This window comes from Castor canadensis, chromosome 9 (genome assembly GCF_047511655.1).
Source record: "Castor canadensis chromosome 9, mCasCan1.hap1v2, whole genome shotgun sequence".
Taxonomy (NCBI): Eukaryota; Metazoa; Chordata; class Mammalia; order Rodentia; family Castoridae; genus Castor; species Castor canadensis.
Genome location: NC_133394.1, coordinates 95,665,381 through 95,683,430, shown reverse-complemented (window position 1 = coordinate 95,683,430; position 18,050 = coordinate 95,665,381). Strand labels below are relative to the sequence as shown.

General features: G+C 38.8%; 1 protein-coding gene across 4 annotated transcripts; it reads right to left on the bottom strand.

The window, feature by feature from the left end:
* Positions 1–214: 214 nt before the first annotated feature.
* Cox18 (cytochrome c oxidase assembly factor COX18) lies at positions 215–17,889 on the bottom strand. 4 transcript variants are annotated; one of them, XM_020157063.2, is made up of 7 exons: positions 17,383–17,889; positions 15,743–15,843; positions 12,954–13,117; positions 12,412–12,536; positions 5,778–5,817; positions 5,523–5,630; positions 215–2,552 (listed from the first exon to the last, which is right to left on the bottom strand). In XM_020157063.2, the coding sequence occupies exons 1-7, from the start codon at positions 17,722–17,724 to the stop codon at positions 2,425–2,427; spliced, it is 1,008 nt and encodes a 335-aa protein (XP_020012652.1). In that variant the 5' UTR covers positions 17,725–17,889; the 3' UTR covers positions 215–2,424. The 4 variants fall into 4 exon arrangements, with proteins under 4 accessions (XP_020012652.1, XP_020012651.1, XP_020012650.1 ...); XM_020157062.2 differs by lacking the exon at positions 5,778–5,817 and having other exon boundaries at positions 12,412–12,533; XM_020157061.2 differs by lacking the exon at positions 5,778–5,817 and having other exon boundaries at positions 17,383–17,888.
* Between the last annotated feature and the right edge of the window lie 161 nt (positions 17,890–18,050).

Here is an 18,050-nt window from a genome sequence, read left to right as displayed (position 1 = left end):
TCTGCTTCCTTGACTGTACATGCTGCAAATGCAGATGGTTTCGGACTTACAATAGAAACTGTACTTGTATTTTTCAATTTCAAACTTTCCCAGGATAAGGAGCCACAGCTCCCAGTAAGCCAAGTATTTAGGAGGACAAACAACTGATATTCAACAGTATACTATATTACTAAGCTAAGATGTACTTGTGTTAAAGGTGTTTTGACTTAGGCTATTTTCAATTTATAATGGGTTTATCAAGATGCAACCTCATCAAAAACACATTAACAAAACAAAACAAGAGATGTAACCTCATCCTACCTAAATCAATAAGCATCTGTACAGTCAATTCTCTTTATTCAATTCAATACTGAATTAATGAATCCTGAATCCTAGAGAACAGAAGGTTAGATTCCTATAAGCTTCACATTTTTGTCAACAGACCAATACAATGTATTGCTGGTTCAGTCACACTAAACCACTGCTAACATACTATAACTTACACATATATACTTATTTTCTCCTTAAGGCACATCACAGTCTCCTTGTGTTGAGAAATATTAAACACTTCGTCAGGACATTTGGAGGCCATCTTAAACAGCAAAATTCCAGCAAAAAAACAAAGAAATGAGAAAAACAGAACTAAATCAACTGTGAAAAGGGCACACAGTGTAAGAACTGAAACAAGTGTCTCCTTTGTATTCCGCTAAGAACATGGTTTGGGTGGCTCAAATTTTTAACCTTAAAAGCACTACAAATACTGATTTGGGGGACATGAATAAATCTTAACAAGTAGGCAAGTTTGCAAATACAAAATCCACAAATAAGGATTGATATAGGCTGGAGGTATGGATTAAGCAGTAGAGTGTCTGCCTAGCAAGTGTGAAGCCCTAAGGTCAAACCCTAGTACCAAAAAAAAAAAAAAAAAGAAAAGAAAAAAATTAAAAAACTGCAAAGCCCCCAAGTTCAAACCCCAATAAAATAAAATAAAAATAAAAAACTAAGGATTGATTGTACTTAAGTTTCAATTCTTTCAGTGGATTGGAAAACACAGCTGTCTTAACTGTGTAGTTAAATACCAGGTCTGGAAAAACAGGAACAGAACCTAGTCTTAACAGCTACCATCCAATTCCAAATTCTCAGTGAGCAACACTAACATGCAACCCAAATTCTTACCTTTGTATATTTAATTGTTTATATTAGAAACTTCAGAATTCATTAAGTATACCAACTAAGAGTTAAATTTATAATTTTCTCAAATGCCTATCAAATTTAATTTTGTCATCTTTCCAAATTAATCAAGCAAAGAACTGGAGTCACAACTTATATTACCTGTCAATTTTTTCTATATTAAGTCTAATGGAACAGATAAAACCATCTCCATAGCAGGTGGCTGCCCTTCTGTTTTTTTCCTTTTGACTAAATAAAAACAAAACTTAATGCTTAACATTTTCTACTTTGGGCTTTAGTGGTACATAGTGCTATGCTCTGCATTCCAGAGTTCTTAAATTATAGTCAAGGAAATGTACAATATGGTACAATATGTACTTTTTGTGTTCTTTCAGAGAAGGGCCAACAGGCAACGTTATCTGTATTGGTAGCTGTATGCACACACTATTGTTTTTTTATTTTGAAACAGGGTCTCACTATGTTGCCCAGGATGGCCCCAAACTCTAAGGTGCAAGTGATCCTCCTGCCTCAGCCTCCCAAGTAGCTGAGACTAGAGGCCCATACTACCACAGAGATCACTGCACATACTTGTTCAAGTCATTTTTTGCAACCAAACATTAACTCAACATCCGTTACATTACCTTTTTTTTTTTCTGGTACTGAGGTTCGAACCTTAGGGCCTTGTGCATGCTAAGCAAACACTAAACCACTGAGCTTCGTCTCCAGCTCTCCATTAGATTTCTTAGCTAGAAGTTGCCAGAGGACCTTTAGATGTATCAGTGAAGGTCCTCAGATTGTGGGTCTCAGAATTTTTCTGAAGACACAACCATACACAGACTTTTATCAGACATTCAAACAGGTCTATGAGCCTTCTCTAATCCAAAATATTAAGAATCAACTCACTGGATTCTCTTTTATAAACTTTAATGTATGAAACTGCTAAGCACATTTTGACATCTTTCAGAATCTAATCTTATTCTCAGCAAAGTTCTAGCACTTTTAACAAGTAATTTTATAAACAGGGCAGACATTTCAGATCTATTTTTACATTCTTTTACAATTAAACATCCTACATTTCTAGCACATAAAAGACTTTAATTATTATCAGATATGTCTGAATTACATCTTAACCCATAGTACTTCATGATTTTTAAGTAAATACCTAAATTTTAAACCTATATACATAAAAGTGATGACATTTGCACTTATCTAAAAGTAATTAGAAAACATCATTTTCTTGAAATGAACTTGGCATAAAAGGCAGCAAATAGGTCTTTATAAGGAGTATCTGAATCTGACTTCGTCACCGGTATTCGACATAGGTGACGAAATCCAGGAGAACGCAGCAGCAAGTTCTGTGAAAGGCCCATGAAGCTGGAGCATAACCAGTAGAGAACAATCGACTAAAAAGAGAGGATATGCGTGTTAGTGCCTGTCTATTCTTCAAAGACACCAAGGTTAAGATAAACAGGCAATAAAAAAGAAAATGAATCTCTGTAAATACAAGTACAGTGGGATTGAGCAAGAGCTGAGGCAGCTATTAGATTCCTCTGAGGGATCTAACAGAGAGGTTAAGAAAGAAGGCTGAAAGGAAAACCAAAAACAAAAAGATATTTATGGTAGCAAGAGGATGACAGACAGCAGTTACCAGGCAGAGACCCAAGAAAGATCTCATCTCCCCTCTTTGGCAATTAAGCAAATTGCCAAGGCTCCTGACAAGCTGATTATACTTTTTTATTATTATTATTATTCATATGTGCATACAATGCTTGGGTCATTTCCCCCCCTTGCCCCCACCCCCTCCCTTACTACTCACTCCACCCCCTCCCTCTCCCCCCACCCCCTTGATACTTGGCAGAAACTATTTTGCCCTTATGTCTAATTTTGTTGAAGAGAGAGTATAGGCAATAATAGGAAGGAACAAGGGTTTTTGCTAGTTGAGATAAGGATCAAGCTGATTATACTTAAGATGGAATACTGGGGATGTGTCATTTACTACATCAACCTTAGCATCCCTAAACTTTATTTCCCACCATATACTCAATTATCTTCAAAAATTTTTCTCACTAACCAGTTTCTCAGTGTATTCAGGAATGCATTTTTCTTTGCCTTTTCTGAGACATAATAGTTTTAGCATTATCATCAACTCTCTTTTGTATTAGCATTAAGACTGTTTATTTAGATCAATGACTAAGTTCTAAAGTCTTTTAAAACATTCTTACACACACACATATCTGTTCAAAGCTCTCTGTGGCACCAGAAGATAAGCACCAGAGGCAAAACCATGTGGTTGATGAGTTTAAGTTCTGAAATCAAGCTGTATGACTTTTGAATCTTCTTTGCCAGTTATCTGACCTCATAAATTATTTATTCTTTTCCTGTTTCAGTTTCCTTATCTAGGATGTGAGGGCGAGCTGGCTGTCACCCCATTGATCACCAGGGTTGATTCGGCTGATTTGGCTGGCTAGGTGGGTGTCCCCTTCCTCCCTTACCGCTTCTTGTGCATCCCTCCCAAAGCTGTGTGCTCGGTCAAAGAGGACGACCATCCCCAACAGAAGACTGTTCTTTGGTCAAGGGTATATGAGTAGCTGCGCTCCCCTGCTAGAACCTCCAAACAAGCATTCAGTTTCCTCATCTATAAAGTAGGGACAGTAACTGTACCTACCTCAGAGGACTGCTGTGAGGAATAAATGAGATATTCATATGAAATGATAAGCACAGGGTGTGGCCCATATTAAACACTTGCATTTGTTCCAAAATAAGTCCTTCAGGGTAGAAAGTAATGTGTCATCAAAGGCAGATTAGCACAGCAGTTAAAAGAGCAAAGCTGCCTGCATGTGTGCTAATACTCTGCCAAAGTAGTTAACTGACCCTGCATCAGATGGTCATGCAGGAAGAACTAAATTCTATGCCTTAGCTTCCTCATCACTAAAATGAAGACTATAGTATCACTGTTCTGTTGGGAGAATTATATGAGGGAATGTATGTAAACAATTAAAACAGTGCCTGACACAAAATTAAATGCTGAATAAACATAAGCTGTTATCATCTGATTTATTCATCAAGTACTTGAACCCAGCCCCCAGAGAGACCATGAGTTGTCCTCTAAGATTTAAGTATCAATCCCTCTTCTTCCTTAGAAGCAAAATCCTAAGACAAGGATGGTGGCACATACCTGTAATTCTAGCACTTGTGAGGCTGAGGCACAGAATCATGAATTTAAGGCCAGCCTGGGCTATAAAGCAAAAAACAGTCTCAAGGGGGGGGTGGGAAATAAGAAATCCCTAAGCTGGGTACACTGACATGTAAAAAAACAACAACAAGAAAACTATACCTACTTCCTAGCTTCTTCTGCAGTTAGATATATCCAAACAACTAAGAGGTAAGCACAACTGTTTGATGGGACACCTGGCAATGCTCCTTAACAGAAGCTGATTGCATCAGAAGCACCCTGTAGCATTCCTGCAAGACAGTAAGCTTCAGCAGCCACCATAACCATACTGTGGCTGTGCATAATAGAGCAGAAAGAAGCAATTTGGGTTCCTAATGTCTTTGTGGAGTTCATACATAATCCCCCAACCACTTCATTCTCTAAGAACATCATCTTAAGCAAAGTTAGCCAGGCTCTGAAGGACAAAAATCCCATGTTCTTCCTAATATGCAGATTACAGACCCAAAACAAATGCAATAATATTATCAGACATGGGTCACACACCTAGGGGAGAACGTGCACGGGAGAAATAGGGAAAGGAATAGAAACCTAAAACTTGAATGTGATTGATGTGCTCCCTGTTGAGGAGTGAATAAAGGAATAAAGTAATCTTAAATTAGCAGAGGCCACTATGGGAAAGGGACCAAGAAGTATCGAGGAGGTCTGGTAGAAATGAACCAATGTGGGTTTTAATACACAAATGCATGGAAGCAATGACAGGAATCTCTCTGTATAGCCATCTTTATCCCAAACTAGCAAAAACATTATATCTTTCTCATTATCTCTTACATTTTCTCTTCAACAAAATTGGAGAAGAGGGCAGAATAGTTCTTCCTGGAAGCGGGGGCGGGGGAGAAGCATACAAATAATGTAAATGTAAAAAAATGATAAAATAAAAGAAGGAAAAAAAAAAGAGACTGGAAATAGAAATTGGGATTCAGCAGGAGAATTAAGACCATTCACATAAAAGAAAAGAAACCAACTGTAAGAAATGTTCAAGTGTTACTTGCTGAGAGGGACAGTAGATTGATTACTATGAAGACTGAAATCAGGAAGAGATCAAGTCGTAAGATGAAGTCCAAAGGAAGAGGCAGGATCCCAGGCAGTCTAAGCTAAGGACATAGATGATTTAGCACATGCTACCCACAATGCTGGTACTCACTGAAGGTACTGTTGCAGCAATTGGAATCATCAGTACTGATACAGCACGTACAAAGTATGTAACATACATCTGAAAACGGGACATGCCAATTTTTTGTAGAGCAAATATCTGAAAGGGTAGAATACATACATACACAATGATTACTAAAATGCTTATTAAATCAGACAAGCGTTAAATTGATTCTTGAATAGCCTCCACCAAAACTTTAATAAAAACCAAAAAGAAAAGATTTTGGTACATAGAGCACTTGCCTACCATGTGCAAGACACAGTTTGGAACCCAGAACCACAAAAACCTAAAAATTAAAAACAAAATACTGATGAAATTATACGTTGATTATTCATCTTTTAAAAAATCTTATTATGCAAATTCTTAAATGGATTTTGAATAGTTCCTAAAAGATAGGTACCATATATGAATCACTGTCTTTGTTTTTTGACACCTAAGTACAATGAGCCTTGGTATCTGTGGGTATGAAGTTCCAAGGAGATCATGGGTGAGGAAAAAACCACAAATGCTCAGGTTTCACAGTTTAACAAAACTGATGACAATGCAGGACTGAATGAGAGTTTCTCTACGTTAATTGAGCTTTGTAACATTTACAGAGGAATTTTTTGACCATGCTTGGTCAAAACTACTGTATTTAAGTGTTCATCTCTCACCTCTATACTTCAAGTAGGAAGTGCTTTTCTCCTCCATTTTTTCATATCTCCCTGCTTGTGCTGTTTTACTAAAATAAATCCTTGCTGGGCACCATTGGTGGTTCATGTCTGTAATCCCAGCCTCTAGGACGGCCAAGATCAGGAGGATCAAGGTTCAAGGCCAGCCCAGGAAATGGTTCAAGAGACCCCATCTCCAAAACCAACCGAGTAAAATGGACTGGAGGTGTAGTTTCAGTGGTAGAATGCCTGCTTTGCAAGTACAAAGCTTGGAGTTCAAACTCTAGTCCCAGCTACCTCCAGTGGCTCATGCCTATAATCTAAGCTACTTGTGAGGCTGAGATCTTTGTTTCACTGGGAAACAAAGAAATAAATTAAATCCTTGGTAAAACTTAAAAAAAAAAGTATGCAATAAAATCCACAAAAAGGTAGACTTGCTGTGTAAGTGACTGACATAGAAAAAGCATTCAACTAGTCTATCAAGAACATGGTTGCACAGTACCAAGAGGAGCAATGGGAAGATGAAAAAATGGATGGAAAAAATTTTCCCCCACAAAATAACTTAATACAGGATTAAGAGGGAAATGAAGAAAATGGATACCCACTTCTGGACTCCAACAAAACAAAGAAGATGACGCCAAGGCACCCAATGATGCCTATAAGAACAACCTCAAGGAAGAAATCTTATAAGTAATCACTGAGAATTTCATGGAGATGTTACTAGACATGGTTAACGAAAACATACAAGAGGCACTCAAGAAATTTCCAGACACCAAAAATAAAGAGTAAAACACAGAAACAAATAAATGAACTCACAGGAGCCCTAAATAAACACCAAAGTGAAACACAGAACACTGTAAATAAAGAGATAAATGAATTAAAGATGAAAATAGACAATATTAAAGAGGAAGAGCCCCAAGATATGGAAAACCTCAGAAAAAAGAATGAAACAGAAATACAAAACACAATGGAAGGCCACTCCAGCTGACTAGAACAAGCAAAAGACAGAATCTCAGAACTTGAGGATGGAATGGAAATTAAAAGAAAAATTGAAGAACCGTTAGTCAGACAACTCAAGACATGTGAAAGGAATATGCAAGAACTCACCGACTCCATCAAAAGACCAAACCTAAGAATCATTGAAGAAGAGGTGCAAGCAAAAGAGATTCAAAATATATTCAACAAAATAATAACAGAAAATTTGCCAAACCTAGAGAAAGCTATGCCCATTCAGGTTTAGGAAGCCTCCAGGACACCAAACAGACTAAACTAGAACTTCCCCACAACATATTATCATTAAAACAATAAGTACAGAGGATAGAGAAAGAATATTGAAAGCTGTATACAAAGGTAAATCCATAAAAATCACAGATTTCTCTGGGCACTGAATGAAAACAACTTCAACCCTAGGATAATCTACCCAGCAAAACTATCATTTAAAATAGATGAGCAATTAAAGTTTTCCACGATAAACAGAAACTAAAACAATATATGACCACCAAGCCACCACTACAAAAGATTCTTCAAGGAATTCTGCACACAGAAAATACAGCACCACACCACAGGAGAAGAAAAGACAAGGAATCAGAGAGTAATTCAGCTGCACACAATCAAACCCTTAAACAACAAAGACAACTAAATGACAGTATTCACCACATACCTATCAATACTAACACTGAATGTTAACAGACTTAATTCCCCTATCAAAAGATACCATTCGGCAATGGATTAAAAAGGAAGAACCAACAATCTGCTGAATACTGGAGACCCATCTCTTCGAAAGAAACAAGCACTGGCTGAGGGTGAAAGGCCCCCGAAAACCGGCAGGAATTGCAATACTTATCTTGGACAAAGTAGACTTCAAACTTACATTGATCAAATGAGATAAAGAAGGACACTCCATACTAATAAAAGGGGAAGTACACCAAAAGGAAATAACAATTATCAACTTATATGCACCCAATGTCAACACACCCAATTTCATCAAACATACTCTGAAGGACAAAAACATATATAAACTCCAACACAGGGGTATTGGGAGACGTTAATACCCCCCATCACCAATAGATAGGTCATCCAAGCAAAAAATCAATAAATTCTAGCTCTAAAATATACCATAGAGCAAATGGACCTAGCTGATGTCTACAGTATATTTCATCCAACATCTGCACAATATATATTCTTCTCAGCAGCCCATGGAAGTTTCTCCAAAATTGATCATATCTTAGAGCACAAAGCAAGCCTCAGCAAATATAAGAAAATAGAAATTATACCATGCATTCTATCTGATCACAATGCAATAAAACTAGAACTCAACAACAAAAGTAAAGACAAAAAACATGTAAACACCTGGAAACTGAATAACTCATTGCTTAATGAACAATGGGTCATCAATGAAATAAAAGAGGAAATTAAAAGGTTCCTGGAAGTTAATGAAAATGAAAACACGACCTACCAGAACCTATGTGACACAGCAAAGGCAGTCCTGAGAGGAAAGTTTATAGCCTTGAGTGCATATATTAAAAGGTCAGAAAGATCTCAAATTAATGACCTAATGCTACATCTCCAACTCCTAGAAAAACAAAAACAACCAAAACCCAAAACAAGCAAAAGGAGAGAAATAAAAAAATAAGGGCCAAAATTAATGAAATAGAAACAAAAAAAACCATACAAAAACAATCAACAAAACAAAATGCTGGTTCTTTGAAAAAATAAATTACATTGACAGACCCTTGGCAAACCTGACTAAACTGAGGAGGAAAAAACCCAAATCAGTAAAATCAGAAATACAAAAGGGGAAATAACAACAAACAACATGGAAATCCAGGAAACCATCAGAGACTACTTGAAAACTTATATTCTAATAAATTTGAAAATCTTGAAGAAATGGACAGATTTCTAGATACTTATGACCATCCAAAACTGAACCAAGAGGAGAGTAATCACCTGAATAGATCTATAACACAAAATGAAATTGAAGCAGCAATAAAGAGTCTCCCAAAAAAGAAAAGTCCAGAACCTGATGGATTCTCTGCTGAATTCTATCAGATGTTCCACAAAATAGAAAGGGAAAGAAAACTGCCTAACTCATTTTATGAAGCCAGTATTACACTCATCCCAAAACCAGACAAAGACACCTCCAAAAAGGAGAACTACAGGCCAGTTTCCTTAATGAACATTGATGCAAAAATCCTCAATAAAATAATGGCAAACCAAATCCAAAAACACACCGGAAAGATCATTCACCACAACCAAGTTGGCTTTATCCCAGGGATGCAGGGGTGGTTCAACATACGTAAATCTAAAAATATAATACATCTGGGATGTAGCTCAGTGGTACAGCACTCGCCTAGCATGCGTGAGGCCCTGGGTTCGATCCAGCACCAAAAAAGAAAAGACAAAAATAAATAAATAAAAAAAAATGTAATACAGCACATTAATAGAAGCCATGACAAAAAACACTTGATCATCTCAATAGATGCAGAAAAAGCCTTTGATAAGATCCAACACCACTTCATGATAAAAGCGCTAAGAAAACTAGGAATACAAAGAATGTACCTCAACATTATAAAGGCTACATATGACAAACCTATAGCAACATTATACTTAATGGAGAAAAACTGAAACCATTTCCCCTAAAATCAGGAACAAGACAAGGGTGCCCACTATTCCCACTCCTATTCAACATAGTCCTGGAATTCCTAGCCAGAGCAATTAGGGAAGAAGAAGAAATAAAAGGAATTCAAATAGGTAAAGAAACTGTCAAAATATCCCTATTAGAAGATAACATGATCCTGTATCTTAAAGACCCAAAAAAACTCTACCCCAAAACTCCTAGACACCATAAACAGCTATAGCAAGGTGGCAGGATACAAAATCAACTTACAAAAAGCATTAGCTTTTCTATACACCAACAACGAAGAAATTGAGAAAGAGTATATGGAAACAATTTCATTTATAATAGCCTCAAAAAAATCAAATACCTGGGAATAAACTTAACAAAGTATGTGAATAATCTCTACAAGGACAACTACAAACCCCTGAAGAAAGAGACTGAGGAAGACTACAGAAGGTGGAATGATCTCCTGTGCTCATGGATTGTTAGAATCAACATAGTAGAAATGGCTATACTACCAAAAGCAATCTACATGTTCAATGCAATTCCCATCAAAATCCCAGTGAAATTCATCACAAAGATTAAAAAATCTACCCTAAAGTTCATTTGGAAACACAAGAGACAGCGAATAGCCAAGGCAATACTCAGCAAAAACAGCAATGCTAGAGGTATCACAATACCTGACTTCAAACTATATTACAAAGCAATAGAAATAAAAACAGCATGGTACCGGCACAAAAGTAGATATGAAGACCATGAAACAGAATACAGGACCTGGATATGAATCCACACAGCTATGCCCACTTTATTTTTGACAAAGGCGCCAAAGATATATGATGGAGAAAAGACAGCCTCTTTGACAAATGTTGCTGGGAAAAGTGGTTATCTGCCTGCAAAAAACTGAAACTAGATCCATGCTTATCACCCTGTACTGGTATCAACTCAAAATGGATCAAGGACCTTAACATCAGACCTGAAACTCTGAGGTAAGTACAGGAAAGAGCAGGGAATACTCTGGAAGTATTCCCTGGTTTAGGCAAGGATTTCCTCAATAGAACCCCAGCAGCTCAGCAACTAAGAGAAAGGATGGACAAATGGGACTATATAAAGTTAAAAAGTTTCTGCACAACAAAAGAAATGCTCTCTAAACTGAAGAGACCACCCACAGAGTGGGAGAAAATATTTGCCAGCTACACATCAGACAAAGGACTGAATATACAGGGAACTTAAAAAATTAAACTCTCCCAAAATCAATGAACCAATAAAGAAATGGGCAACTGAACTAAACAGAACTTTTTCAAAATAAGAAATTCAAATGGCCAAAAAACACATGAAAAAATGCTCACCATCTCTCGCCATAAAGGAAATACAAATTAAAACCACACTAAGATTCCACCTCACCCCTGTTAGAATTGCCATCATCAAAAACACTACAAACAACAGGTATTGGCGAGGATGCGGGGAAAAAGGAATCCTCATACACTGCTGGTGGGAATGCAAGCTAGTGCAACCTCTCTGGAAAAAAATATGGAGGCTTCTTAAAAAACTAAACATAGATCTGTCATATGATCCAGCAATCCCCTTTCTAGGGATATACCCAAACTTATGTGACTTAGGTTACTCCAGAGACACATGCACAGCCATGTTTACTGCAGCACTATTCACAACAGCCAAGTTATGGAAACAGCCAAGATGCCCCACTACTGATGGATTGAGAAAATGTGGTATTTACACACAATGGAATTTTACTGCCATGAAACTGGATGGAACTGGAGAACATCATCCTGAGCAAGGTTAGTCAGGCTCAGAAGACCAAAATTCCTATGTTCTCCCTCATATGTGGACTTCAGATCTAGGGCAAATATAGCAATGTTGTTGGACTTGGGTCACATGCTAAGGGGAGAGCACATCGGGAGGAATGGGGATAGGTAGGAAACCCAAAACTTGAAAGTGTTTGATATCCCCACTGCAGAAAAGTTAATAAAGTAACCCTAAAGCGACAGAGGTCAATATGGGAAGGTGCCCAGGAAATAGGGAAGAGGTCTGGTAGAGATGAATCAGTTTGGGTTGTAATACACATGTGCATGGAAGCAATGATAGGAATCTCTCTGTATAGCTATCCTTATCTCAACTAGCAAAAATGCTTTGTCTTTCTTATTAGTGCTTATATCTTCTCTTCAACAAAACTGGAGAAAAGGGCAAAACAGGTTCTGCCTGCAAGCAAGGGGGATGGGGGAGATGAGGGGGGGTGGAGAAATGACCCAAACAATGTATGCACATATGAATATATGAATAAAGAAAAAACAAGTTATATCTTTTTTATGCTGCACTTTCTCAACATGGGGTAATATTAGGGATTACCACACAGTGTCATTACAAGAATTATGACTTATTTCAGACTACAGCACTGACATTAATTCATTTGACCTTTGTGTTTATTACTTCCCTCTTCTTACCAAATATTCCTGACTATCAGCCACCTTTAGAGGGCTGTCAAACAAACCTCATTTAAAACTGACTTCCTTCTGCCTAGAAAGTGTGAGGCTCTGAGTTCAAATCCCAGTACTACAAAAATAAATAAATAAATAAAATAAAATAAAATAAAACCACTGACCTCCACTATTAATAAATTGATGACACCAACAGAGACAGGTAGAATCCAAGTGGAATCCAGCGCAGTGAGGTCAGGAAACCACAAGATCCCACCAGTTGCTAACTGCTCCTGAACAGAGAAACCTGCTGAAAATTTTATAAATCAAACAGTAAAATTCCTCAAAATAGCAAAGGGAAGTATACAAAACATAAGCAGTCTGACAATTCCGATAAGGTGTCCATCACACTAAAGATGTGCGCTGGAGACAGGCATGGTAGTTTAACAAGGTCAGCCCAGCACTCACGAGGCAGAGGCAGGCGAAATGAGACCAGCCTGAGCTACTTAGCAATGACTGTCTCAAAAAAAAGAAAAGAAAAACAGTTTTTGCACGGGCTTTTTTTTGATTATTTAATACAGCTAGGCTGTTTAGACTTAAAATTTTAAATTTTATACCTTTGTAAGGAATGTATTAAACGGTAATTATGAAAAGTATGATTTTTTTTTCTCTTGAAGTACAACAATGTTAGAGTACTTATTGGGAAAAGAGAACTTCTGTAAGTTACCTTCTGAATGTGTTGCCCCTATGCTAAAATTCCGGAGGGCAACAGACATGAAGATCCACATTGGAAGTTGAATCCAGACCAATACAGTGGCTTTGAAAGGGTGGCAGTTATCCCGAATATAAAGCTCTGAAACAAGCCTCCTCATATTCCTTAGATAAGTGAGCCTAGATTGAGGGAAAGGAGGAAAAGAGAAAATGTCATCTGGCTACTAGTAGTGCTTTGTCCTACAGCCCAAGCACACCCATCCTATGGTTATTGGCTAAAGAATGTGGACTGAGGTTTTCATTGTCATAAACTATGTTAAGATGCTGCGTAAGCAAGGCAAATAGAGTTTTTAAAAATTTTTATTTTATCAGTTTTATATTAACTTACTTGTGCATACATTATTTGGGCCACCCAAAAAAAGCTTTTTAATAAACTTCTATAGCAATGTATATAACTCCGTAACATTCCAATCAACCTGACACAACTATAGCCTTTGTCTCCAATCTTTGCTCTCTGAATATGTTTTTTGTAGCTGTGTAGCTTTGGACTGTGTATGCTACTGGACTGTCAAAATGTTCTATATTCTTCAATGAACTCTCACAAAGATTCTCTTAATCTGTTTCTGTTTACTATATTAGGTACTCTGTTCCTGTTTTGGGTCTTACTTTCTAGACTATAGTCTCCTTGAAGGGCAAATGTTGTGTTTTTTTTTTTGAAACAGGGTCTTACTATGTAACTCAGGCTGGCCTCAAATTTGTAGTCCTCCTGCCTCTTATCTCCTGGAGTGCTGGGATTATGGGATTACAGACATGCGCCACTATGCCTGGCTCAAGATCTTTAAATCTTCTGTAGAGCTGTTACTTATTTATTTATTTGTGGTGGTACTGGGGTTTGAACTCAGGGCCGCATGCTTGCTAGGTAGGTGATCTACCACTTCAGCCACTCCTCCAGCCCCTTTAAACCTTTTGTATCATACATTTTGTACAAGACAGTATTCAATACTTTTGCTAAATTTAATCAAATTATAGTGTACTGAATTAAGACAGTACACATGGACATTACAGGCAATTTTATCTTTACTTCTTTTATAGACAACTGCATGGTCCCTGAATGACTCCAACAAATCAGGCTTCTACATCAGCATGTCTTTGAAAATATTGTATCACCTAATAAACTTTGTTTCACCCTTCAAGACACAAAAATTCAAGTTTTGCTTTCCTAGAAAGCCACCCATGTGTGTACAAATGTCCCTGGACAAATATCCTGTCAGTGCTACAGAGGCTACAAGTCTTAACTAGTTGTTTTATTACCCGGTTGAATACCTATTAATCTGGATTAGTCTTTAGCAACTTCTTTGCTAAAATTTCAAAATTATAGGCTTTGTTAACTTTTATCAAATAAAGACATTAAGCTATCACAATGTTTTAGTGTTCTGTTTTTTTTTTTTTTGATAGTATTAGGATTTGAACTCAGGGTCTCATTCTTGCTACTGCCCTACCACTTGAGCCACTCTGCCAGCCCTTTTGTGTATTGGGTATTTTTTGAGATAGAGTCTCTCTAACTATTTGCCTGGGCTGACTTCAAACCATAGTCCTCCTGATCTCTGCCTCCTGAGTAGCTAGGATTACAAGCATGAGCCACTGGCATATCAGGTCTTTTTAGTACTAAATAGAGACAGAGAAAGACAGAAAGAATCACCCATGGTGACAAATACCTACAATCTCAGTACTCAGCAGGAGGATCAAGAGTTCAAGGCCAGCCTGGGTTACACAGCAAGACCTTATCTCAAAAAGCAAAGAAAAAAAAAAAAGAAAGAAAAACAGGTATTTAGCAAATTTATACATTTATACCTAGATAAAAATATACAAATAACATTTCACAAACATTTGTATCATGTAACCCTTCTTTTTCTCACTGCTAGTGCTTCCTTTGTTGCAGTCTAATAAAGATCAGAATTTGGGAAACTAAATAATAGTCAACTAAGTAACAGTTTGACTGAAGTAGGATTTAGAAGTTCTCAGAGGATGCTGCAGGCATCCTGGGGCACAGTGAGGCACCCTTGAGAAGGATTTTCGAGAGGCTGGGTGGACAACTGCACGAGATAATCACAATGGACAGACAGCACCTTTACTACTCAAGTGCTTCTAACATGGCACTTAGATCCTCTACTTCCTCATTCATGTGCACTGTATCTTTTCAAAAAGGTCACGCTTGTAAACAACCTGTGCCGGCTGTTAACCAATGTCCCAACAGAATGGCAAAATACCTTCATTCTGTAAAGTTTTTCTTGACAACCTAGTTTTTGTATTTAATGTTTATAGGGTACTTTATTCACTGCCATTATTTGATTTTAGCTGTCTCTTCAAGGACAGGAACAGAACTAAGTTAGGTGGTGTGCCTGTAGTCTCAGCACTTGAGAGGATAGGATCACTTCAGCTCAGGAGTTTAGGTCATCAGCCTGGGCAACATAGCAAGACAAGTTCTTAAAAAAAAAAAAGGGGGTGGGGTGGGATGGGGGGGCTGATGGAGTGGCTCAAGTGGTAAAAGTGTCTGCCTAGCAAGTATGAGGCCCTGAGTTCAAATCTCAGTGCTGCCAAAAAAAAATTTAAAAAAAAAGTCTCCGGTCTTTGTTTCTTCATTTCATTGCTTTCAGTCAATGTATAAAACTATGATGCCACATTCAGTTATAAACAGGTAAAATAACTACTTTCTTGACAAACCTCCAGAATATCCAAACCTGACTTAATATCACCACTTACATATTTTAAATATATTCATGGTTTTACATGCATACAATGACTTACCTGGCAACTCTTTTGGACCAACCCAACTGACTTGCATAAACTGCAACTTCTTGATTAAGATGTCTGGCAATGTTTTTTATTTCTGGTTGCAAATTTTCCACCTAACTAAAGAAAAAGTGGTTTTATGAGCACAAAAAGGAATTTTATCAATAAGCACTCATAATTTTACTCTCTATTCCCTGCAACTCACTTTAAAGTACAGTTTACTGATCATGTTAAGAAATTTTATAAATCTTAACCCAACACGGTGGGATTACGCACCTATAATCCCAGCTACTCTGAAGGCAGAGGCAACAGATCTCAAGGTGGAAGCCAGCATGGCAGATATCAAAGTTTGGGGGGCGGGGGGAGCAGACAAAACCCAAAAAACTTTCAGCATAATATCTGCTCAAGATGTCCTCAGTCACAAAATCAAATTCCACCTTGTATACCTAAGCTGTGTGGTCTGGGCAAGTTACTTAACCTCTAAAACTGTGTTCTCTACAGCACCTAGTTCAGAGGATTGAGGATGAAATGAAAACTGTGCGCTGGGCTTTACTGTTCCATCCCTAGATTTCCCAGTAGTGTAAGTGAAGAAAACAGCATTTACTAATATGCTTCAGTCTGTGAAAACTGGCATTTATTCTTGCCTTTCATTCTTTCTGTATAGACGTTCACTGCCTTCATGCTGCTGCTAATTCCCTTTCTGCTATCCGGTGAAGGCCACTCTTTCTCAAATCTCCTATTTGAATAATCTTATTGTTTACAAAGCACTTTAACGCGATTTAATCTCAACACGGTGAAATAGGCAAGGAAAGTACTACCGTATTATTCCACAGAAAACAGAATGAAGCCCTCAAAGGTCAAATGATAGCATTATCCAGACACAGGGCTATAAGTAGGAGGACCAGAATAAGAAATCAAATTAGCAAACTGCTGAGTAGTTTCTAATCAGAAAGATCCCTTGCAATACTTTGGCACAAAAGATGCTACAAAATGCTACCCCTTAAAACTCTCAAGACGGTGATATTATAGGTTTCTTCATACAAATTATTCTACAGAGGATTATTTATCGGTCTGCTCTATCACGAGGAAGTTTAGGGATGGGGCGTGCCTCAAGTGGTAGAGTAGCAAAGCCCAAAGCCCTGAGTTCAAACTTTAGTACCGCCAAAAAAAAAAAAAATTGAAAAGCAAGTTTAGTAACCACTTTTGCAACCCAGTAGGACAAACGAAACGGCTGGCCCTCGTGTTGTTGCAGGAGGGCTCAGCCAGAAACTGGGAAGGCACCAGAGCTTTCGGGAAGAAAGTTTATTAAGCAGGCCAACAGGCACTCGGCGGACTCCAGTCCAAAGGCTGAGCCCGGAAAACAAAAGGGGCTTTCCTTATACACCATTTAGTGGGTTACAGAAATGGGGAGTTGTGTTTACAGCTTGCCCCATACATAATGACATGTTATGCCAGAGATTAAAGCACTCACTGTAGCACTCATTAATCTCTTTCCCTTCCCTGCCAGTGTCACAAACCACCTCTTAGCACATCCAACGGCAGCTAAATTCCTTTGCCACAAAGTGGTCACGAGAATCACTACTGAGCACGCAAGCAATACAGCAGGATCCAAGCCCGGAAGACGTCAGCCTCCGCCGCCGGTTCGGGCCCCTCACCTTGGCCAGGATGTAGTGCTGATAAGCAGCCAGGGGCAGCGTGACAGCGCCGCGTAGGGCCACGGTGGTGAGCAAAATGCTGCCCCACCAGGGCAGCCCCGAGGCGGCATGCGCACCAAGCAGCACTTCCTCCGCTGCCCGCACGGGCGCCGACGCGGCCAGGGCCTCGTACCAGCCTCCCGTGCTGCCCGGAGCAACAGCAGAGATGGACGCAACCGCCCACACCGGTAGAGGCTGAAGCTTGGGGCCGCTCATCGGGCCCGACAGAAGAGGCAGGCCCAGAGCACGGAGTCGCAGGGTAGGCTGCAAACGTGCCAATCGACCACCCAGGGTGCACAGCATCTCTGCCCTAAGGTGGGGCCCAATATTCCCGCGACCTGAACTGCTCTGTGCGGGTCACCACGATCATGCGCCAACAGCACTGCCCACACAGTGCGTACGCGCACGCCCCGGCAGGCAATCGCAATTGACCTTTCCAGTCAGGCGGTGGCGTCTTGCGTCGCACACAGATGACGCAAGAGATAAGGAAGTCCCGCCTTTCCCACGCGGCACGCCCGGGAAACTTTCCCGTTAATGGGTTGGAGCTCCTCCGAGTCCAAACAGGAACTGCGGAGATCAGCGCGGCGCTTTCTAGGGAGCATTTTTCCACATACATCTTGCAGTTCTTT

What these genes read in the sequence shown, in the direction of transcription:
- Cox18 (XM_020157061.2), bottom strand. Translation starts at nt 17,724, where the DNA reads ATGCTGTGCACCCTGGGTGGTCGATTGGCACGTTTGCAGCCTACCCTG. An exon ending in AGCACTACATCCTGGCCAAG is followed by an intron (nt 15,844 to 17,382) that starts GTGAGGGGCCCG and finishes TTCTTTAGTTAG; the next exon opens with GTGGAAAATTTGCAACCAGA. An exon ending in TGGTCCAAAAGAGTTGCCAG is followed by an intron (nt 13,118 to 15,742) that starts GTAAGTCATTGT and finishes CCCTCAATCTAG; the next exon opens with GCTCACTTATCTAAGGAATA.